Source organism: Cyprinodon variegatus, unplaced genomic scaffold (genome assembly GCF_000732505.1).
Source record: "Cyprinodon variegatus isolate N-32 unplaced genomic scaffold, C_variegatus-1.0 Scaffold805, whole genome shotgun sequence".
NCBI classification, from domain to species: domain Eukaryota; kingdom Metazoa; phylum Chordata; class Actinopteri; order Cyprinodontiformes; family Cyprinodontidae; genus Cyprinodon; species Cyprinodon variegatus.
In genome coordinates this window covers 114,974-139,101 of record NW_015151258.1, presented here as the reverse complement: position 1 = coordinate 139,101, position 24,128 = coordinate 114,974, and the positions used below count along the sequence as shown (strand labels likewise).

The window sequence follows — 24,128 nt, the reverse complement described above, 5'->3', positions numbered from 1 at the left end:
GCCTAGCAACTAACATTCTACCTCCATCTCTTTTGCTACGTTCACACCTAAAGCAGCAGAAGCAGCTAGTTTAAATGCAAAGTCAAAGGTTGAGGCTCAGCAAAAGGTCCCGCAGCGCATCTGAGCAGCAGGAGCGGCACGTCGTGAGGTTCTGAGCATCTGATGCACGCGATGCGCTTCAGAAGCAGTAGTTGCTGGAGTTGGGGAAAAAAGTACATTTTGCTGCTCAATGCGCCACATCAACCAATCAGAGGAGCTTATCTGGATCTGGCAGGGGGACGGACAGAAGACAAAGAAAGGATAGGTTAACTCCGCCCAATGCCTATCGGACCCCCTTTATCACCGCGCAGTTGGAGCAGCAAATTTGATTTATCCGCGTGTCAGAAGTAAACTTATACAAGCATCATAAATAAAACAGCAAGCGCATTTTTGCTGCTCTTGCTGCTTGCGGTAGCATTAAACTATACTGAAAAACGGCTTTCAGAAAAGATCTAAAAGCGAAACAGGCTTTAGAAATATATTGATGATGGTGATTCGGGCGGAGAGGAAGAGACCGATGAGGAGGACGTCTCAGTGACCCATCAGACAATAGTGAAACTTATTAAAGTTTTGGATAGCACTGCCCACACCTCAGCCGGTCCACTCAGGGGCCCTAAAGCCAAATCAGAGCCCTTGATCTACTATAATCTCACACAGGTTGGGCGTGGATCGGTCTGATTAGATAATTAGAACGTATTCTGTAAAACGCGAAGGTGGCTTATGGCTGTACTTTACGATCTCCTGGACATAGCAGCTATAAATACCTTGGTTTTGTTCAGGAGCTGTTTGAACGTCACCGTCTCACTCAGAGATTTTATCTTTACCGACCGCATGCGCTCCGCAGGTTACCAGCCCCTCCCCTGCAGTAGAGCCAAAAACACGCTCATATGTTCGTCATAAATGTGAAAGGGTGGTGTGCAGGAAATGTTTAGGGGTAATCAATCAATTTCTGTAAATAAATTTATTTCAAACTTTGAACCTGTGCAGTAAAATAGTCTTATTTTACTGATTTATTTTGAATACTAATTTAGACCACAAAAAATGGAGTACAACTTTCCTAGATTTTTTAAATCGTCTTCTCTGCTGCATTAAACTGCCTAAATGAATCAGTTCTTTAGTTAAAGCCATTGGATTTTTGTGTTTCTGTTTGTAATTAAAACTGAAAGGAAAAACATGTTGGATAGAAGATAAAAAATAATGTGCCACATCTCACATTTTAAGAAGGTTTAAAGTTTTCTGTATCATTTCTTTTAGTGAGAAATTGCATTTTAATTTTTTTAATAGTGTTTATGAAGTAGTTTAAGCCTCTGATTGGCACTTTGATGATGTTGGAGACTTTGTTCTCCACCTTCTGTTGCGATGATCAGTAGTGTTTAGATCCGCTTGGCCAGTCGGATACATTTACTTAGTTTCTTCGGCCGGGCAGTTGGTCGTCTTGGTGGTGAGTTTGGGGTCGTGATCCTGTTAGCATTTTCCTCTCTGACCGTTTCCTAAAGGTAGAGATCAGGTTCTGCTTCAATATATCACAGTACGTGTTAGCACTGACGTCCGCTAAGACAGCAGCCCCACACCATGACGCTCCCACCGCCATGTTTATCTATAAGCAAAACATTTGTTGCCGCACACTAAATACTATCTAAAACAAATTAGCTTATCTTGATCTCATCAGACCACAGGAAAAACAAAAAACAAATCTTGAACCGAAAATATAAAAGTCTTATATGAGCCTCATATGGCAACAAGGGCTCTACTGTAAGTGTATTAGCAAACAATAAAAAAAGACTACGTGTGCTTAAATATATAATAATCATTCATGATTAAATGTTTATCCTGGAGCAAATGTCACATAGTAGCATGAGGTGAGGGAGGAGCAATGAATGCTCTCACCGCGTGGAATCCACAATGCGCCGCTTCACTTTCCTTCACTGCGAGGTTTAGGTTTTGTTGCATTGATGAAATCATAGAAACACGATAAAGGAATCTTTCTATGGTGGACGTCTTTCTGTTGGGAGGCGATGATTGAGTCACAAGGAACCATTAGGAGCTGACATCCATCAGAGCAGAGCTCTAACCCTAAAATCCCACATTTTCATGGAAGAAAATACACATCAAAGCTCTACCTGTTCTATCTGTTAATGTTTTTTACATGCTTGCAACAAAACTATCAGCAGTGGTGGAGTTAGGAGATGCAATCCACTTCTTAAATCTAGTTTTGCTCTCCTCTCATTTATACAGAAGATCTGCGATCATACTTTTTCTCTCAAATTTAGCATGCCTTCCCTGAAAATGCCTTTCCAATTTACGGTACTCTTGATTACAAATGATTTGGTCCATTCTTTCTTAAATCCTCTGTTCTCATCAGGTACCTTCCTTTTTTCCCTTTGGGACCTGCGTTGAAACGTGTGTTGCAGGCTATGATCTGATCTCTATGGTGCAAATTTTTGTTGAAATGTTTACATTTATTTTTTGCATTTATTATACAAATGTTTACAGCATTAGAAAACATAGTGGTTGCTGACCCCTGACCTAGTGTGTTCATAGGAGGCTGAAAAACCCGATTAAAAACTTTTCTAAACATCTTTACTTTGAGTGGAACTAGTGACAAATGGCAGNATAGTGTTTATGAAGTAGTTTAAGCCTCTGATTGGCACTTTGATGATGTTGGAGACTTTGTTCTCCACCTTCTGTTGCGATGATCAGTAGTGTTTAGATCCGCTTGGCCAGTCGGATACATTTACTTAGTTTCTTCGGCCGGGCAGTTGGTCGTCTTGGTGGTGAGTTTGGGGTCGTGATCCTGTTAGCATTTTCCTCTCTGACCGTTTCCTAAAGGTAGAGATCAGGTTCTGCTTCAATATATCACAGTACGTGTTAGCACTGACGTCCGCTAAGACAGCAGCCCCACACCATGACGCTCCCACCGCCATGTTTATCTATAAGCAAAACATTTGTTGCCGCACACTAAATACTATCTAAAACAAATTAGCCTATTTTAATCCCATCAGACCACAGACGAAAAACAAATCTGGAACCGAAAATATGAAAGTCTTATATGAGCCTCATATGGCAACAAGGGCTCTACTGTAAGTGTATTAGCAAACAATAAAAAAAGACTACATGGGCTTAAATATATAATAATCATTCATGATTAAATGTTTATCCTGGAGCAAATGTCACATAGTAGCATGAGGTGAGGGAGGAGCAATGAATGCTCTCACCGCGTGGAATCCACAATGCGCCGCTTCACTTTCCTTCACTGCGCGGTTTAGGTTTTGTTGCATTGATGAAATTATAGAAACATGATAAAGGAATCTTTCTATGGTGGACGTGTTTCTGTTGGGAGGCGATGATTGAGTCACAAGGAACCATTAGGAGCTGACATCCATCAGAGTAGAGCTCTAACCCTAAAATCCCACATTTTCATGGAAGAAAATTCACATACATATTAGGGATGGAACGGTTTATGAAAACCGTCAGAACCGTTCGGTTCGACTGTCTCGGTTCGGTGTGCGTGTGTTGCGTTCTGTTCTTGGACAGCTCCTTTTTCTCATAGGCGAAGCGTTTACACTCCAGAGCAGAAGGTGGCGGTACTGCGACCAAAGCCAACCACCAGTAGTAAACAAGGAGAAGAAGAAGCGAAGCAGCGTAGCCGGGTGTAGCAGAAAGAATCAGTTATTGTGGAGAATTGTGTGGGTATGGCGAGTGGGAAAGAACAGGAGTTGGAAGACGCACCAGCAGCACTTTATAGGTCTGCTGTATCTGTGTCTGCTGACCTACGATGACGGCGGAAAGAAAGTTGTGGATAAAATTGCAACAGTGTGCAAGCATTGTGCAACACGTGTTGTACTATACAAGACATAATAGATTTTCCTAAAAGTTAACATATACCGAACCGAAAACTGTGACCACGAAACCGTGAACCGAACCGTGGATTTTGTGAACTGTTCCACCCCTAATACACATCAGAGTTCTACCTGTTCTATCTGTGAATGTTTTTTACATGCTTGCAACAAAACTATCAGCGCCAGAGCCATGGGTTGCCAACCCCTGACCTAGTGTGTTCATAGGAGGCTGAAAAACCCGATTAAAAACTTTTCTAAACATCTTTACTTTGAGTGGAACTAGTGACAAATGGCAGCTAATTTATTTGCTTTGTTTTTAGTTGACAAGAGCGGAGACGTCTGCATTTCTATTTTGCACGAACCTGGTGAGGACAAGTACGGCTATGAGAAACCAGAGGAGCGCTGGCTGCCCATCCACACCGTGGAAACCATCATGATTAGTGTTATCTCTATGCTGGCAGACCCAAACGGGGACTCGCCTGCCAACGTGGATGCTGCAGTAAGTCAGCTTCCTAAGAAACAGTGTTTTCTTAACCACAATATGTCGATATTGGAATTTAATATCAAACATTTATTGGTTCAACAGTGATATCATACCAAGTATCAAGTATTGTTGCACTAACTGGGCTTTAATCCAATGCCAACTGAATTAAGCTAAAACATTTTGATCTTCTAAGTGGTTTGTTTTTGTTTTTTTGTTTTTTTTTTGCAGAAAGAGTGGAGGGAAGACAGACACGGAGCATTCAAAAGGAAAGTTGCCCGCTGTGTACGAAAGAGCCAGGAGACGGCGTTCGAGTGATATTTATCCAGGATCTAGCTTCTTTTCTGTTTTCAGGGTAAGGATCCCACTTTTCCAGCTTCAAATTATCAGAACAAACTGCTACTTTATTTATAATGAAATGGATGCAGCAGGTTAGATACTAACCATTCATTTGATCGGGTTGGATAGTGTGAGAAGCTTTCAGTTGATTCTCCTCAAACCAAAGCTTTATTTTATATTGAGGTAATTTGATGAGTTCGATGTTTAATTTAAAGATCGATATGAGAATAACTGTAGAGTTTTAAAACGCTTCAGTCAATATCCTACAGCCTCTTGGAACAAACAATATAAAGGAAAGTAAATCCTTCATGTTGACTCTGATTTTCATTTTAAAGCCTTTCATATGATTTCCAGATTCAATTTGAGTTTCCTAGTTTTTATTTTTATCTTATGGAAATCTGATTTTAATTCATTATTAAACGTCTACAAGTGTAAAGGAAAGGAAGGACAGAAATGTGTTGGGATTAATTAAAAATAGGAAATTAGTGCATTTGTTTAACCCATGGAAAGGTCAGTTTGCAAAAAGAAAAAAAGAGCTCTTGTGTTTTTACTGTGAGAGTAGATAAGCATCCATTTGTGCTTTATTTACAGCTGCTAAAATGTAGATTTAATTAGGGCTGATTGTGATTAATCGATTATTTCAATAATCGTCAACTAGTTCAGTAATCAATTAATAGTTAACTGTAGTTTAGAGACTGTTAAACATGCCTGTAGCTGACAGATGACCCTCTTAGAGCAGTAATTATGCCAAGATTGTGAAAATGGAAAAAAAAAAAAATGTCTGTCAATATGCTCTATCTAGTGGAACTGCTCAAGTGGAAAAGTTTAAGTTTCACCCGAAAAAATAATTGTCTGATTAAACGATTTGCAAAATAATCGTTATTTGCAGCACTAGATCTGATACTCCTCTTGTGTTGTACTGAAAAGGCATTTGCAGTAGTTTTGTAACTGAGTTCCTCTTAACTCCTTCGTTAATAACGATCAGGAAACTCCTGCTTTAAAAAGTGTAGTCAGCAAACTTCTCCCTTCTGAGAATCTCTGTGTAGTTGGCAATTCAGCTCCTTACGTTTCTTTCTGGCAGTTCCAGATCGTTTCTAAATGCATTTTTAAAGAGAGCATTTCTCCCACCTGATGCAACAATTCAGTTTATGTATATAGCGCCAATTCACAACACATGTCGTCTCAAGGCACTTTACAGTTCAACCAGACCGTACTCAAACTTTTCTATCCAAGGAAAACCAGTTGATTGCATTGACTCATTGACTCAAAGGCAATCCCTCACACTAAGCATGCTTGTAGCGACAGTGGAGAGGAAAACTCCCTTTTAACAGGAAGAAACCTCCAGCAGAACCAGGCTCAGTGTGAGCGGCCATCTGCTGAGGCAGACTGGGGTTCAAAACTAGAGTTTTTGTTTTCGATGTGACATACCCAAAAAATTTGTGTAGAAGCTTGCAGCACCATGCTCAGGCCAGACCAGAGATGGATGCTAAAAGGTATGAAGTCAGAATTCTGACATAAATGCACACGCTTCTTAAATACAGTACGAGCAGTTTTATTTACAACACACACGGATAAACCACTCTCCATGCACATTTTGAAAAATTTTTTCTGAGTTTTTGCGGCACAAGTGGCTCGCTTTTTTCGACAGTAGGCTGACAGGAAAGGGGGTATGAGAGAGGGGGAGAGACATGCAGGACCACAGGCCAGATTCGAACCCCTTGTCGCCTGCGTTGAGGACAAAGGCCTCTGTACATTGGTCATTTGCACTAACCATTGCACCACCTGCACGCCCACTTTTTGAACAATTAATGTCTGCAGATTTAATACCATGATGCCCCCAATATAGAGAGTCGAATATCTGTCATTAACCGACAGGTTTTTTTCTGTTAAAAATGCTTGAAACATAAGACAAAAAGCTTTACATTGGCTGCAAACTGATTAGAAACTCATTCAAGCCTCACTTTTCTCAATATGAGCAGTGAAGATAAAGTAGCTTAGCTCATATGAAGTTCTGCTACTGCTGCCAGAACGCATTCATGACTGTGTTAATCTTGAAGCAAACAGCTATTAGCCTAAAGATGCTTGCTGTTGCTAGGAAGAAAAGGCTACTTACTGTTTTAGATTTAGGCCATGTTATTAATCCCACCAGGGGCAGTTTGTTTGAGCAGCATAGGAGACAAAGATAAACATAATTTATTATCTAAAAAATGTTAAAAGAAAATGTAAGAGCTTGGTGATTAGAGTTAATAATAATAAAAACACAAAAAAATAGTAAAAGATCGCAGTTTAAAAAACAGCCACAATACTGAGTCTACAAGTCTGTTTTGTTTGAAATAAAACTGCTCATTATTCTGATAAACCAGACTAGATGTGACATTAAATGTGTAATTTAGTCTGGCCCCAAAGAATGAAACATCGAAAGATTGTTAATGAGAACAACCTGTTGTTTTTCAAACCATGTCTGTGCTTATTGGCCAAAGCTCTGACCAATGAGTGCAACTGACTGTGACATAGGAAGCGCGACAAAAAGCTGCTGGGGGAAAGTAAACAAACAGCCTGTCCGTAAAATGGCGAATACGTCCTTCTTAAAAAAATTAATGAGCGTAGATCCTCTTCCTGCTCATGTTTCAACGAAAACTCCAAGTTTAATCTTTCCAAAACTGATTCCAAAGATAAGTCAAATGAGAACTGTTTAATAGTTGTTGCCATCTTCCTTGTTGTGCTTTTTCAAGCGTCGCGCAGCTTTGTCGTCCCGCCCTCAAAACCCCGCCCGCTTTGCGTCCAAAAATTCAAAACACATCTCTGCGTTGTGATTGGCCCGCCAGTTCTAGGGCCTGGGGCATTGATGGAGGCTAGACCACTCGCAGGCCAAAATGATTTTGGCCGCTGGCGGGTGCGGCTAGTTTACCAGGCTAACTGTTCATATCAGTATTTATTAGGGTTCAACGATTTTATCAAAAATTTAAATCCCGATACTTATTCAACCAACATTGTGATTATAGTGCGATTTTCGTTTGCACTATCTGTAAACATGTAGACATTTCATTCAAGGGTTTCAGTTTTTTATGACCTTGAAAGCTTGCTTGTCCAGATTCAATTGTTGCAGGACTGTCCTGTCACCGCTGTGTGAAAAAGTATCAAAAACTATCATGCATGGATATTCGTGCTAGCTGCAACTCTCCTCTTCTGTGTGGCTGCAAACCAACTTTAGCTGTCACCAAAAGGGCTGGAGTGAAAACTTTGGTGTCTTGAGGCTGATTTATACTTCGAAACCAGGTCGTCTGCGTAGGCGTCGCAGTGAACAAAAAGACGTCCCCGCCCCCTCCGCAGACACTCTGCTGCAGCTCTCCCAAATTGTAGGTGAGCGCAGACAGTGCCGCAGACAGGAGGCTGGCTTGTTTTGTTTTTATTACTGAAATTGCAGAAAACAACTCGTGAAGTTGGACCAGCTAGAAGACCAATGTGCACAGGAACGCGGGGACCCTTTTCCCACCTGGATCTCCGTTATTTTCGCCGTCATGTCCCTCCGTTGTCGCACTAAACTCGCCCCACTTCCTCATCGCCTCGGCCGTATCTAGACCCACAGCGTATATCGCAGACCACGCTTCAAAATTGAGCATAAATCCATAATGTCTGTGGCAAGCCACTGTGACACTTTCCTTGATGTTCTCACATTTAAAGGTAATGTGGAAGATTTTTTTAAAAGACCGGCCCTCTCCACATAAAAAAATAAGATAAAATGCGCGCCCTGTTTAAAAGTGGCTGTTCTCATATCTTATACAAACTCACTGTGTCCCCCTACAGCAGGGCTATATAGTGGACTTTTTTGCAAACTCCGTTAGCTGACCGTTCAGACAGATGATCACTGCCTTTTGCTCCATTGGTCACAGACTCCTCCACCATGCAGCGCCTGTGCTTCTTTGTCATTAGCTCCACTGTCGGGTAGCAACAGCATATGGCGACAAAGGGCCGCTGTGACAGCATAATGCTTTGTGAGGAGAGCTTTCTGCGCCTCTTCTGAGGCTTTTCTTTCTTCTCATGCACTTTGTAGACACTTTTTCTCTTACGACCCTCGGCCATTTTCAAAGAACGGGGTGGGAAAGGTGAGCTTCAATGACTCTATGAAACCATAGCTCACCACACATATATGGCTGAAAGTGCGCATGTGCAGAAAAAGATAGCCAACGGGACAAGCGCGTAGTCCTTACATATATATATCACCAGAATGATCGACAATTAGGAGGACCACTTATTTAGATGATCCACCTGGAGATAAATTATCTTCCTCCATACCTTTAATCAGAAATGTTATTTACAACACAGTTCTAGGTTTCTCACGATACAAACATTTCCAACTCAACCTCAATACTCAATACCATGGGCTTAAAAAATAGCCAAAGGCAGTCCATTCTCAACAGAATCGCAGTTGTTGGTTAGTTTGCAAAGAAATACAAAGTCAACAACCCGAATTTAAGAAAATTTGACTATATTTTAAGGTTGTTTATAATATAATCTGCAAGTGATCCAGAAATCAGAAAATAAACAACAGCAAAAATACAAACACGTTTATTTAGTATCAATATCAAACCAGATTAGTATTTTATCCCGATATGTTTGATAACCCTATAGATGTGTTTTATGTAGCTGCTCATTAAAATGGGGACAAATCCCTGATCAAGGAAAAGGTGGAATAAGGAAAAGAAGAACAAATTGGAAATCAGTTTTTTTTGGTCATTCATAAATTTTGAATCTAATTAGATTTTATTTGTTCATAAGCCTTGCAAAGGGAACGGCTTTCTTTATCCACAAAAAGGTTAATTGAATGGCTTCAATCAATAAAACTTATTTTAACACTGTGCACATTTTTACTGAGATTTTCTTTACATATCACTACTTTTGATTTGAATTTGTGGTTTAAACTTGACAAAATATGTGTTAATCTTAAGAGATTACTTGTTTAACATGATTTTAATCTGTATCTTTTTTTTTTTTTCTTTTAAACAATAGGCTTTTTTTTTTCTTCTGAAGGTCTCCAATACGAAATCCAAGATGGCACTGTTTCCTGCACTCTTCCACCCTGTCGCCAGCCTCGTCCTCCTCCATTTAGGCTGGAACAGACTGGCCACTATGGGCTGCAATATAACATTAATGTGACTACCAAGGCTGACAGAAAAATCGCCAAGCAAGTGCCAACACACACACAATAAAGAGAAAACATGCACCCAGAAGATGTTTAAACATTTTTCAAGTTTCTGAACTGCTTCAACATTCAGGAGGATATTGTAAAGACATGTATATAGCACAGACTAAACCGGATAATATATATGCTCCCTTTTCATCCATCAAGACATTTAGACCAAATATTTAGTGCTGGTATGGACAGATTTATTTTTGTCTTCTCTCAACTCCAGCATGCGATAGATGTCATTAGGCTGTTTTCACAGGAGGTCTTAATCATTTTGCTGCCGGAGGAACATCATCTGTGAAGAGGCCGTCTGAGCGACTCACCTGAGGATTAACCCCAGAATATATTGGAATGGATTTTATAATCTCCCAGATCTCACCTCATCATATCTAAACCTGGACTTTTTTTTTCGCCTCTTAGTCTTACCATATTTTAATTTGGCTCAATCAAACCTGTCTTTTTTGTGCATGCTGTTACCTTTTTTTTTTTTTTTTTTTTTTTTTTTTTTTTTTTTTTCAAAAGTGCCTCCTAATAAATTTCTTGGCCACTCCCCCCTGTATTTACTAAGTGTTCAAAGTATTTGGAGAAATTGTCATACAGTATGCCCTGCGATGGACTGGCGACCTATCCAGGGTGTACCCCGCCTCTCGCCCATTGACTACTGGAAATAGGCACCAGCACCCCTCGCGACCCCAACTGGGTCAAGCGTGTCAGATAATGGATGGATGGTCATACAGTATGAGTTAATTTAATAGCCGGTACATCGGGAATCTATAATTAGGGTATTTGTAACAGTTTTTGGTAGTAATAACCCTCCTAGCAAAGATTGTATCTGCTCATTTGTATTTGCTGATACAATTTGAGGTCCTACTAGTTAATTTTACCAGCGATTTGTTCCCTTTACTGTGTTCATAGGAGCCGTTATGCATGCTTTCTTTTCTTTTCTCCTTTGGATGTTTTTGGTGTTTTTTTTGTTTTTGTTTTTTTTTTTCTTTTGAAAGTGTTGGAGTGTTTCCACTCGGTGTTTAGGTGTGGCCATTTTGTTTTGGCGTCCTTTGCCCTTATTCACAAGGAATATGCTAATTCTACCCTCTGATCTAGCGCAGTTATGCTCAGTGTACAAAACAGAATGCTGATGTATATTTTTCTTCTGATGAAACCCCTCACCTGTAGTGAGTTCTTCTGAAACATGACCTTTCTTTTTTCAATAAGCCTGGGTAGTTCGGCTTTGTTTTTTCCCAAACGTCATGCAAATGCAGCTGTGGAAATATGGAGTGACTTCCATTATTGTTCCAAGCAAAATAACATGTTTTATTAAAAAAAAAAATCTAGAAATTGAAATTGAAATATTCTTAATAAAACAAAGTTTAGAATAACCTTGCTTTTTCTCAGGTTTTATTGATCAAAAACAACATTTTTGGACCATTTCAAAATTTCCCATTTTATTTTTTCAGTTTTTTCAAAATTTATTTCTAGATTTCATGCTTTCAAATAATTTTTTTTGTTCTCAGGTTCTTTTCAAACCCAATTAGATTGTTGTTGCTAACATCTAGCAGACCAGTAGAAATCTGTCCAGAGTTTGGATATAATGCAATTTCAGAATCTTGAGCCCCCAAAAAAAAAAGATATTAAAGAAGAAAAAAACAAAACAATAAAATGTGAGACAGTCAAGTTACGCTCAAATCGTTTTTTGATTAAGATGTTTTTTTAAAGTTTATTTTCTTGGTTACATTTTTTTTTTTTTTTAACATATGTTTACAAAATGTGTTCTTTGCTTTCAACAATAATGAAACAAAATTCACTCCAGTGGAAACAAGTGTTTACATCTCTGCCGATTATGCACGTATTCCACACTTAGACTGGAGAGCTGTTTACCTTTCAACATAGGTGCACTTCAACTGTGGCCAGCTGGAATCTAAAAAAAAAATTGCAAACATGAATAATTAGTGTTTTAATACTGCGTCTCGCTTTTTAACTTAAAGGAGCTCTCCTGTCCTTCACTCCTCAGCTGTAATATTTGTGAACTTGGCTGTATTGAGGAAAACTGTTTATGGTTCCAATCGGCTTCCAACCGAGAGTTAGCACACCATAGGGCGATAGCTTGGTGGGAGAAGAAAGCTTCTTTTTTTTGTTATTTATTTATTTTTTTGCTAGGGGGACACAACAACTGGATGGAGCAATGGATTGTGAGCTTTTCGCCAAAAAGTCCTTTTCTCATTTTAAACATTGAGGATAAGTTGTAGCTTGGTCTTCCAGCATGACAACCTGATATAAACCTGAGACTTGGAGCTGCTCTATTAAAATCTAGTTTAAAGTCTTGAACTGTACTAGCCGCTTTTCTTGGAGGATGCAGTTGAAGGCTTTGCAGTCAAAAACTCTAGAGAAGACTTGAATGGAGGAGTGGCCAAAATCTCTGCTGCAGCGCTTAAACCTCGTCCATTACAACACAAACTATCTGCATCTAGAATTTTAAATAAAGGTTTGTATACCAAACATCAAGTTCTGTTTCCAAACTACGTCAAATGCTTATTTTATGCAATAAAATGCTAAACAAGGGAAGTGTTGGCTTAGTGGTTAGAGCAGTGCGCTTGTGCTCTGAGAAGGTTGTAAGTAGCTGCTTTTGATCCCCACAGCCTCCACTCTGGCTCCCTGACCAAGACCCTTAACCCCACACTGCTCCTCGGGCACCGCACAGTGGCAGCCCACTGCTCCCCAAGGGAATGGGTTAAATGCACACAGTCGTTTTCTCCATTTTGAGATCAATAAAGTTCAATTTATTTTTGTTATTTCATTCATTTATTAAACCATATATCGTTCTGGGTTTTATTTTAGATTCTGCCTCACAGATAAAGTTTATATATGTCAAATATGGCAGACCTCTCCCTTTTATAGGTGGGGAAACTTACAGAATCAGCAGGTGTGTTGTCCTGCCATGTTACAAATCTGAATTCAATATTCATCTCCATTGGCTGGTGATAACTATCAAAATGTTTTCTTTGTCTTAAATCTCAGGACAGATTTTGGTTAAAGATGGATTATGAAAACGAAAATATCTTGAGATTATCTAATTAAAGTCAATTTAGTCTAATTACTACAATGAATAAACATTACAGATCAGTTTCCACTCATGCGTTCCATATTTTCTGAAGTTACATAGCATCTAATGCAGAAATATCTAATTTCTCTCCATGTTTAAATTTTCCAGATAAAATAAGTCACCGTTTGTGTTTTTACACGGCTTACCTGATGTTTCAACTCCAGATTTGGTTTCTACTATAAAGGACAAGACATCAGCACAGCCTTATCTTTACCCATTCCCCTGCCCTGTCTGTAGGGTTTAAAGGAAAGCTTTTTCCATTTAACAAGCAGGTTTAGGTCATGATTTATGTCACTGTACTGAATTTATCACTAATGTTCAAGTTTCAAAGTTTATCTTATGCTTTTAGATTATTCCTAAGCAATTGACAGACTTCCACATTTCTTCTTATAAGCCACAAGCGTCTGCCTGGCATTCCAACAGTCCCACAGCATGATGCAACCGTCACCATGGTTAATTGCTGGTTCAAGTGTAGCTGGTGGCCGATGCCTGGTTTTTTCGCATATTATCTCTAAAAAGGCGTGTTTGTTTTTTGCAAAATGACGCCTTTATAAATTTTAATTGAAACAGATCTGTTTGGGGCAGAGAGGAGTCAAGCTGTGCTAGTATACATGCACTTTAAAACAAAACAAATCCCTTTTCCCAAATAACTGCAGGAATCCTGACTTGATATCTGGATGGATGAACTTCTATTGTCCACAGCCCTGTTCAGGTGTGCTGTTGTTTTCTTAGATTTAAGGATATGACTTAATTATTCTGAAAATGTTTTCTGATTTTGACAGTATTTACATGTTTGAGGTTGTCATGCTGAAAAAATTACATTTTTAGCTTTTGAACATCAGTTTCCAGTATGAATCATTCCTGTTTATCTCCCACCTTGAAAAATAAGGATCTAACCCCCCTCAGGATAATGCTGCCACTACCTTATGTCACTGTTCACTTCTTGGTGTTTTTGTACCAAGCATGCTTTTTTGTTTTTGTTTTTTTGTAGCCCATAATCTTTCACGTTAGCTGGACCTTTACACACGTCCCATAAAGTTCTGGAGAGTTTAGCTTCAGGTACTGATTCTGTTTTCATTCAGATACTTCAGGTCCTTCAGCCAAACCACACAGACCACATGTATGGAGAATAAAGGAGATTCATCACATTTTGGATGCAGCCATAATTTTTCAGAAATGACTTGTCCCTGTCTTTTCATTGAATTTGGAGAATTTTTTCACGTGTCTTTTCAGCTTTGATTCTGCTTCCTTCTATCTGCCATGTCTCTGTGTGCTTTATTCCTGACCGGCTTCTGTGTGCAGTGCGGATGAGCTCTTCAGTCTTTAACGTTTCACATACATAAATCCTAGTTGAATAAATTGAAACAAGTTGCTTCAAATTATTTAAGTGCAAAATCAAAAAAGACTGAGCAATGAAACCAAACACTGCTTCAAACTTTACAACTGTATACATTAAAGCATGTTATTTTAGCCAGAAATGGTGCTAACATTTAAAAGCAATCAGACTCTTGGTTTGTGTTCTTTTACACTTATTTTCAAAGAACTGTGGTAAAACAAAATAATCACATATATGAAACTATATTATTATACCCCCAAACCTTCTCACTGTATGAAATATACATTAGAAAAATTATGTGAACTAATGTTATTTTCAGAAGAAAAAACCCCAGGGCGATTAAATCAAATGAAGATTACGGTTGTACTTGGTTCACCTGTTCGCTACTGAAAAAACAAGATTCTCCCATCAATCAGTTGATGAATGGGCCAGTGTCAGTGGGTTGGTGTGTCATTTATTGTCTTACTAATCAAACTGTGGTCTTGGGATTGATGGGATGGATGTATCTGTTGTGTGGGCTGCAGCTTCTGCCCTGTACCGATGATTTTATCACATGTATTGGAAATTTGTTTTGTTTTTAGTTATTTAAGCATCCAACATACAAACTGGGACTGGGATTATCCACTATGCCTATGCTTTGCCCAAACATTTTTTTTTGTAGTATTTTAACTGACAGCTGTCCCACTTGGGCTGTATTTCATCGGAGTTGGCCAGCTGCAACAGCTCTCTGAGGTCTTTAACCCTTTATAGGGCACTTTGAAAATCTAAATTTCAAGCCTGTGTTATTGGAATCCAGGACAAGACCTTATTCTCTTTGTAACATTCAAAAAATATGGATATTTTGATGGTAAATAATGTGAATGTAATGACAAGAAACACCAACTTTCCCAAATATATATATAAAAAAAAAAAATGCTTCTATTAGAAATTGATGAATAACACTCAAAGTAAAAGAAACACATATTTTTGGTTTATAAACTTAGAGACATTAATGCTGATTCTTGCACTTACATTTTTTTCCAGTTTATAAACCTAAATATAATTGTTAACTAGTCTTTAACTTTACCTTTTTAATTAGCTTTTTACCTTTTCTTGAATTAACTTTTTTTTTTCCAACTTAATTTACATTAGGTAATATATCATTTAGGGGCCAATCTAATTGGTCAAATGCCAAAATAAGATGTACAGTCATGTAGCAGCATCTTTGCTGAATGGATGGATATAGATCTTGTGCTTCTAGACCTCACTGAGGGATGGGGGGTACTCCATTTGTAAAGGGTATGCAAGTGATCAAAGACGGTCACTTGCCCTATAAGGGGTGAAACTGCAGTCAAATTATTTTTACTTCATTTTGAGTGATATTTTTTTCTTTGTTCTTAAAGGCAGAAAATAAATTATATATTTGGCTTTGGTGTAGTTTCCCAAAAAAATTCAGTACTACCAGGACTGTACATGGTGATTCCCACCTTCATTTTTTTTTCTTTTCTTTTTTTTTAAGAGCTTCAAATGCATTTTTGTTGTACATGAAGCAAATCCACTAAGCCCAGCTGCAGCCCATTCCCATGGCTTCACTGAGGCTGCATTTAAACCTGGTTCTTTAGACATGAAGGCCAAACCAGACACAGATTATCCAGACTGCTATTTATTTTTTCTAAGAATTTCATCAATACATGTTTTTTTAATATTGCCAATTTAATTGTTGGATGCTAGTATAGCAAGGATCAGAGGGTGTTAAATCAACAACAAACAAGCTTGGTGGATTTAAAAAAGGCTTTTATTGGGGCCACAGTGGATGAGTGGGCCCCAAACAATCTTGGATCAGTCCAGGGTTTAATGGAGAAGGGTAGCTTTTTTTTAACTAGTGGTTTAACCAAGTTATCAGTTCATTCAATGAAAGTTTTTATCAACAACTGTTAAATAATGTACATGATATCAAAAAGAAAGTGTGTGTGTGTGTGTGGGGGGGGGGATTAATACAATAAATGAATGAAATAGGAATGCAGGAATAATTGTACATAATGGAGCTTAGTCGGAAGTTCAACTGAAGAAACTAACTGCTCTCCTACATCCACCTGCGGCACAGCCAATCAGCTTTGAACCACACCTCCACGAAAGCCAGTCGGCATCCAAAGTTCATCTTAAAAGGCCTCTGATCCGCAACTCGTGTGACTTTATTCAGATGACACCGTTTCAACCCACCTCCAGCTTCTCCTCCACCTTTGTAGCTAAAGATTCAAGTGTCATTCCTCCCAGACTCTTACTGTGTTCCCTGTCTCATCTTAACTGTTCTGGCAGAAGGCCGCCATGTTGAGCCTGGTTCTACCAGAGGTTTCTTCCAAACTGAGAATTTTTCCTCTCTACTGTTGCTTCATGCTTGCTCATCATGGACAGGTTCTCTCAACCTGTGTTATCCAACTGGACTTCCATCTTCCAGGTCCCTGAGTTAAGCTCTAGTATCAGCTCATGCAGTCCACTGGATCTCCCCATAAAGCTCAGCAGACCGTCTCGCTAACCAGCAGACTGACCAACTTCATCTATCTCCACTCCACTCCTGTTCATGCATATCTATCAAAGTTAAGCGCTATGTTTCCTGCTGAGGTCTGAGCGCCAAAGACTAAGCAATTGTGTCAATAAATTTTTCCTAATTGTCTTTTCTCTACATGTGAGTTTTTCAGATTGAATTGTGATAAGACAGGTTTATAAGTCTCTCCACTTTTAACCATAGAAAATTGTGAAGTAGAGACCAAACCTTTTTGCATTCACTTCTGTGCCAGTCTCTTTACCAGTAAGTGAGGGAAGTAGACAACGAGAAAGTCTTGCAACAGAAGTATCCATTAAATGGGAGACAGGAATCCTATCTCCCATTTAATGGATCCTTCTGTAAACCAGATCCTGTCATAGGATCTGGTTTCTGACTAATGATGCCTTCAATGACCATAATGTGGCCTGGTGGAATGGCGTTTGAAACAATTGCAAATTCCTTAGCGATTTCCCGAAATTAAAAAATGTGCAACAGAAATTCTCTCTAGGTGAACAACATTCCCTAACTATTAAACATCTGTCTTTTCTTTTCTTTTTTCAGTTTGTCCAAGTAGAGGGACTTATTATATAACTGTTATTTCAAATTGTGAGGAAAGTAATTTGGGCTTTTAGATCATTGACCAAGAAAGCACATATAATTTTTAGAATGCTGAAAGTCTAAATTATTTATTGTTTTTAGAATTTAAGTTACAAAGTAAGACAAAATCAAAGGCAGGTTCCTACTCGGATGATTAAGGCGTAAGGGAAAGCGTCATGTGACCACCCATCCCTCAGTTAACGAGCTTTTATGAAGCATTTGAACGCAGCACCACCGCCCACTATGAGCCGCTTCATCATATCGCGATAGACACCATCGGTCCGCGGAGCTGAAGCAGAGCAACATGGCGGAAGGTGAGATAATAATTTTTTTTATGCCTAACTATTTCATACGCACCCGCTTTTGTTTTATTAATCTACCTTTTAAATGGTGTTACTCAGAGCCCTGGCGGATTAACAGGCGTAGCGCTGTCAGGGCTCGTTTCTCTGAAATACCGCGATACTATCTATCCACAGGCTCATCAGGCAAGTGGCTAAAATCTGCCGTTAGCGCCCGTTGGTCTCTGCTAGCCGATTATTTGTGATATGAGTCGGCCGAACTTGGCAAAGATTTAAAAAAAAAAAAAAATGTCGCTGCGTTAGACTCAGAGGAGCAAACATTTAGAGAGAGAAAAAAATAGCTGGAAATTACAGAGAGAATGCTAATATGTTTAATGACTGTAATAATGTCAGCGTCATGTTTTACACCGAGCTGCCATTCTAGTTGGGTTCAACAACCGTTAGCTGCCTGTCCCGTTCCTTCAGGACGCCTGTCCGCGGTAACATGGTGCTGTCAGGGTCCCTCCAGCTCCTCCTGGCATCGCTGCCAGCTTCTCAGGGCGCCTCCTATAATAAGCCTGGACTCGTTAAAGGAAAACACCGCAGCCAGCGGCGTTTAAGCTGCTCGGATTAAAAACAAAGGTCGACTTTAAATGTTCGATTTTTCTTTTTTTTTAATGCATAATTGAAATGATTTAACTCCCGGATGAATCCATAGCTTTCTGTTCCTATTATGTCGCCTTTCCTGTTTGGTGCCAATCAGGTGGTTTTTCTCTATTCCTCATGACCAGGGAGCTGCTCTGCCAGTGAACTACTCAGTAACTGTGCTGCCTCAGCACTATTGCTTCACTAAAACTTTTACTGGCTAAAAGGAAGGAAACAGCCCCAGGAACTCTGCACACTCTTAACTTTTTTCACCTCAACTTGAGAGAAGAGAGGAATGTGGTTAAAGCAATAGGATCAAATAATGTGTTTCCTTTAAAGTGACTGTCTATTTGAATAAACTTGTAAATTAGGGGACTTTAATCTGGCCTATTTGCAAAACACTGTAGTGGAAAGCAAGCATTGCAATCAATCCTGAAAACACCTGCTGAATTGTAAAACGTGGCAGTGGTAGTATCATGCTGTGGGGGTACTCCTCTAATTTTAAAATACAAGAACATACTGCCTGAAACTTGATAGAAACTGTAAAACCGTTAAGATTTGGGTGAAGGTTACTTTCCCGCACAGAACAGTGACTATTAACATGCAACCAGAGCTACAGCGTAGAGGTTTTAAACTAAAGGCCCTGTCAAACCTTGACGATTTAGACCAGCGTATGCCTGACATGCGGAAAACGCTGTCATATGGTGGAGGAGTTATGTGTAAGTTTGGCATAAGTTATGAGCATGCTGGCACACGTCGACATACGACAAGTATGTCTCGACATATGCCATAAGTTCCAGGTACGTTATCTGATCATTGAAATGTAAGTTACTCATAAGTCGTGGTGTCTAGCTTATCCAAAACCTCTGAGTAACTTGTGCATAACTCATCAAGAACTTCTCCCCATCGCATATCAACGTATCTGATATGTTCCAGACGACCGCTGAACGCGTTTCTAGCTTCCAGCTACTGTTTAATGGCGTATTGGCAGCATTTTGGTATAAAAGGGGTTCACAAGAGGAAACCAGCAGTTCTCCTCCAGACTTCATCCCCATCATAGGGTGAGCTAGAAGGTGAGGATGGATCCTCCCTGCGTTCACGCCCACCACCAACAAACGTCCTAGTAGACATGAGGCTGAATCTGCTGCCACTGCAAACCTTCTTTCTTTTTAGCAGCTAGGTTAATACCGTGATCAAAGGCATCTTTTTATGCAGATCGGGCACTTCGGGGCGCATCACTGCTCCCCTTAGGACACTGGCCTGTGCATCATTTCATGGGCATTAATCTGCCATGCGTTATGCATAAGTTATGTTGTCGTTGGACATACTTCCTGGACTCGTTATGAATATATAAGTAAATTCCCAAAATTGAAAAAATTCACAGAAAGTTCAGCATATGCCAGCGTTATAGGGGATTCTGGGACATCGGGCGTACGCTGGGCGCTAACAAAGTTGGGACCTAAATCTAGAAAACATTTAGTTGTCCAAGGCTAGTATTCATTCTCCAACAGACTGACAGCTGTGGATGCAGCAAAATGTGGTTCAGGAAAACTTTGAACTGAACGCATATGACACCCTTTTATTGGTAAGAATCATGAAAAAACAAGATACCCATCAATTTAAAAAGAAAAACATTGTATAAATTGGGGTCTGAAATTGTATATAATGCGAATAAATTTAGATTGTTTTTTCTCCTTGTTGTTAGCTCATACATACTTGTGCCATCAAATTATTCATCTATTGGAAAATAAGTTCCAAAGCAACTAAGCAAAAATATAGGAACAAGAATCTATAACCCAGGATGAAGCTTTCACTCCTCCCCAGTGGGGGGCGGTAGTAAACCTCAATGGTTTTTGTCAGCCACCTTTTATATGAAAAAAGAAAAACAGAACCATAGATAAAACATAATACTGCACTATTAGCATTTCTGCTAACATAAACCATTTGATCAATTTTTTTTATTTTATTTTTTTTTGTTGTTGCCTTCTTCCTCTGCTTGTTTAATGACTGTTGGCGATCAGCCTTTAGATGCAATACCTCCACCAGCCAATAAGCAACCACCAGCTTTATCAGGAGTTTTAGATTTTTACTTCTACATTTGTAATCTTAACTTGTAATTTAGCCAAATGTAACTTTTAAACTTGTATTCTCACAGATAGAAGTACTGTTATACCTCAATATACTTAAATTATAATTTCTTACACCTATATATATTTGTTTTTGTTATTTGTAAATATTCTTACGGCATATTTCCCTTCATAACAATCAGCTGGAGAGTATAGAAAGCTGTAGAGCTACCTCTTGTTGTTTTTTTTTTTTTTTTTTTTTTTTTTTAGTTCTTAGTGCTTTACAGTTAAGTTTAATCTATTTTTGGAGATGGATCTTCCTAACCTATTGTTCTTTTGACCTTGTCGTTGGACAGAGGAGGTGGCCAAGCTGCAGAAGCACCTGGCCCTGCTGAGGCAGGAGTACGTTAAGATGCAGCAGAGGCTGGCCGACACGGAGAGGCGCTGCGCCATGCTTGCCGCGCAGACTTCCAGCCCGGCTTCCCCCAGCTCTGCAGACGCCGACACCTTCATCAGCCGCCTGCTGGAATTTGTGGCCAACCTCTATCAGCAGGAACACTACAGGTGAAGGACACACTTGTTTGAACAGATGCCTCTTTGTCATTTTCTCGATAAATCACGACCAATCTGCTGTTCTTGCAGCGACGTGAAGGTGAAAGTGGCGGGGGATCAGTACTGTGCCCATAAGTTTGTGCTGGCTGCTCGCAGTGATACCTGGAGCTTGGCCAACCTGGCATCCACCACTGAACTGGACCTTACTGGTGAGCACCACTGGTTTATGATCCTTTTCAGAAAGCCGCCTTATCGGTCTGAGAAGAAAGCAGATATCCAGAGAAAAGACGAGATGACTCAGCTCTGAGTTCAGGGTCAGTGTGAGAATATAGGAAACTCTCATGAGATTTGGGCTTAGTTATCAAAAGCTCATACAAATAAAGTAATCAAAACAAAGTTAAATTGTGCCTGATTATAAAACGATAAATGAAAAAGAAACAGACTACAGCGTTTTTCCTTTCTCTATTCGACCTCCATGTCCAGCTTCCTACACCAAGACGCTTCGCTCTGCTGGAGAGATAATCTGACATTGCTAACGGTTTTTGATTGCTCACTAAATCTTAACTGACCCCACAGGAACCTGCACTGAACTGTGATTGGTTCAGATCTACATCCCTGACAGGTTGACATCATCATAAAAAAAATAATTTTTGCACAAAGAACACATCCTTGTTTCACATAAGCAGCTGAAGTTTGATCAAGATAAATTACTGATTCTGGTGGAAAAACTGTGACTTTAAAAACTCAATTATATCAGAAATAGAAAATGTATGAAATCACGTGGAGTATCTGCACTCCTACATCTACAGTAAAGAAGGCAGCATTTTTAACACTCCATCAAAAAACATTTTGATGGAGATGAGAAATCTGCTTCCTGGTATGTTGAAAAACCAATAGTTTGCATCCGATCATTTAATTAAATGGCCTTAGTTTTTGGGAATTTATAAGAATTATCCTCTAATTTGTAGTTACCAATCCATTGTTGCTATATTTTATTTGAAAAACTGGATGTTCTTTATGTTCTTTTTCCTGTTTGGTGGGATTGGAATTGCGGATCTTGAACTGAGTGGGGCAAAAAATAACTCTGCTCTGTGTTTTGACTGACGAAGAAGGTGTAATTGGACGGTGACATGCGGAGGAGTAGTGGTGGATGTGGAACAGTTCTCATTGATTAACATGACAGACAAGTACTCGGCATGATGTACGTGAGCAGAGTGGGGTGGATCGCTGATTGAGTATGTGGAATCTGGGGGTTACAGTTGGTTCACGGAGTAACTATATTTGGGTTAACGGCTTTCCAGCTTTCTAAAACAGGGCCTTGATTTAGATCCATCCTAATAATCAGATTCTAAGTCGCTGGCTGGTTTTAATCCCGCTCTACCACGGCAGCTCTGCATTCGGTTATAATCCAGCTTCAGCTCCCTGTGGGTCAATACACTTCTTTGTTAATGAATAACGCAATATTTATCTGGGGATGTGTTTGCTGTGTGTACTGTCAAAGTTTGCCAACAGATATATTTATTTGTCTTTGAGTAAATCACAAAATTTCAATCAAAGGGAGAAGTTTGATCTGGATAATTTTTTACATTTGTTTATTTTTTTTATCGGTTGTCAGATTGCAAAGCTGAGGTGGCTCTGGCCATGCTGCATTGGGTCTACACAGACCAGCTGGAACTCAGCAAGGATGATGCTTTCCTCGTTGACCTGATGAAGCTAGCCAACCGCTTTCAGCTCCACCTGCTCAGAGAACGGTCGGACAAACTGCTCACACTCTTTTATCCTGACGCACACACACTGCTCTTAAAACTAAACGCCTTCGGTCTGTTGGAACAGGTGTGAAAAAGGTGTGATGTCATCTGTAAATGTGAGGAACTGCATTCGCTTCTACCAAACGGCTGAGGAGCTAAACGCCACCACTCTAATGAACTACTGTGGAGAGATCATCGCCAGTCACTGGGTGAGTGTCTCTAGGTTTGGATCAGGGAACCCCAGAAATGTAACTTATAGTTCTCCAACATTCATCTAAATGTTTCAGTGCATTCTCTCCAGAATACATTAAAAGTTCACTCCCACAGACTTCAGCCTTCGTGCATCAGATTCCATGTTTCCAAAGTCTAACACTAGAAGGTCCTCAGAACATCGGGCCCTGACGCCATCCTCATGCAGTTGGTTTCTAACAGTTTGGTCAGACACATGCACATTTGTGCCCTGCTGGATGTCATTTTGCAGGTTTCTGGCAGTGCTCCTCCTTTTCCCTTTTGCACAAAAGCCTTCCTACGGCCTCCTGTACTGGCCTGTCTTCTGGTTGTGCCTCCAGTCTCTGGACACTATGCTGACAGACACGGCAAACCCTCTTGCCTCAGCTTTCATCCTGTATGGGCTTCACTACTTGAGCCACTTGTGTGGGTTTTAGAGTCAGACTCGTGCTCACCAGAGTGAAAGCAGCACAAAGCATAAGCACTGTGAAGTGGTCTGTTGGTCCCACCTGCAGAACCACTCCTTTATTGTTTTGCTAATAATTCCCAGCTCTTATCTTTTCCATTTGTACAGCAGCATGTAAAAATAATTGTCAATCAGTGTTGCTTCCTTAGTGTGATTTCACAAAAGTTTGATTTGATTGAAGTTATTTTGTGTTGTTTATATGTTTGCTTTATATATATATATATTTTTTTTCTGAGCCATCGCCCCACCTCATCACAAACACACAGACCATCATGAAGGTTTTGGTAGATTAAAATCAAGCAAATTAAAAGGTTGAGTGAGTTTTTTTTTTTTTTTTTTTATCCTCAGTTATATTACTTTTTTCTACTGTAGAGATGATCTATTCTCCATTTCAGACTGATCTGGAAGAAAAAAAAAACGTATTTTAGAGAAACTTTTTTTTTTGTGGCCTTCATTTTATGTCTTTGTTGCTTCTCTGTTCAGGATGATCTGCGGAAGGAGGACTTCAGTACCATGAGTGCCCAACTTTTGTACAAGATGATCAAATCGAAAACAGAGTACCCTCTCCACAAAGCCATCAAAGTCGAGCGTGAAGACGTGGTCTTTTTGTATCTCATAGAGATGGATTCACAGGTGGGATATCTTCCACCCTTGTCTTCATTGGTTCTGTCGTTGAAGGATGGTTTAAAGGTACACTATGCAACCGGTGTT

General features: G+C 39.6%; 2 protein-coding genes across 4 annotated transcripts in view; both read left to right on the top strand.

The window, feature by feature from the left end:
* The first annotated feature begins 4,152 nt into the window (after positions 1-4,152).
* On the top strand, positions 4,153-11,305 carry ube2g1 (ubiquitin conjugating enzyme E2G 1). 3 transcript variants are annotated; one of them, XM_015396567.1, is made up of 4 exons: positions 4,153-4,377; positions 4,591-4,714; positions 8,721-8,726; positions 9,708-11,305. In XM_015396567.1, the coding sequence occupies exons 1-2, from the start codon at positions 4,168-4,170 to the stop codon at positions 4,675-4,677; spliced, it is 297 nt and encodes a 98-aa protein (XP_015252053.1). In that variant the 5' UTR covers positions 4,153-4,167; the 3' UTR covers positions 4,678-4,714; positions 8,721-8,726; positions 9,708-11,305. The 3 variants fall into 3 exon arrangements, with proteins under 3 accessions (XP_015252053.1, XP_015252051.1, XP_015252052.1); XM_015396565.1 differs by lacking the exon at positions 8,721-8,726 and having other exon boundaries at positions 9,706-11,304; XM_015396566.1 differs by lacking the exon at positions 8,721-8,726 and having other exon boundaries at positions 9,727-11,303.
* A 6,376-nt stretch (positions 11,306-17,681) lies between these two features.
* The window catches only part of ankfy1 (ankyrin repeat and FYVE domain containing 1), a 32,128-nt gene continuing 25,681 nt past the window's right edge, over positions 17,682-24,128 (top strand). Inside the window, exons 1-6 of the mRNA XM_015396548.1 lie at positions 17,682-17,748; positions 20,780-20,987; positions 21,066-21,184; positions 22,591-22,726; positions 22,809-22,932; positions 23,901-24,099. Coding sequence (XP_015252034.1) covers positions 17,739-17,748; positions 20,780-20,987; positions 21,066-21,184; positions 22,591-22,726; positions 22,809-22,932; positions 23,901-24,099 — 796 coding nt within the window. The 5' untranslated portion in view covers positions 17,682-17,738. The remainder of the gene's footprint in view (positions 17,749-20,779; positions 20,988-21,065; positions 21,185-22,590; positions 22,727-22,808; positions 22,933-23,900; positions 24,100-24,128) is intronic.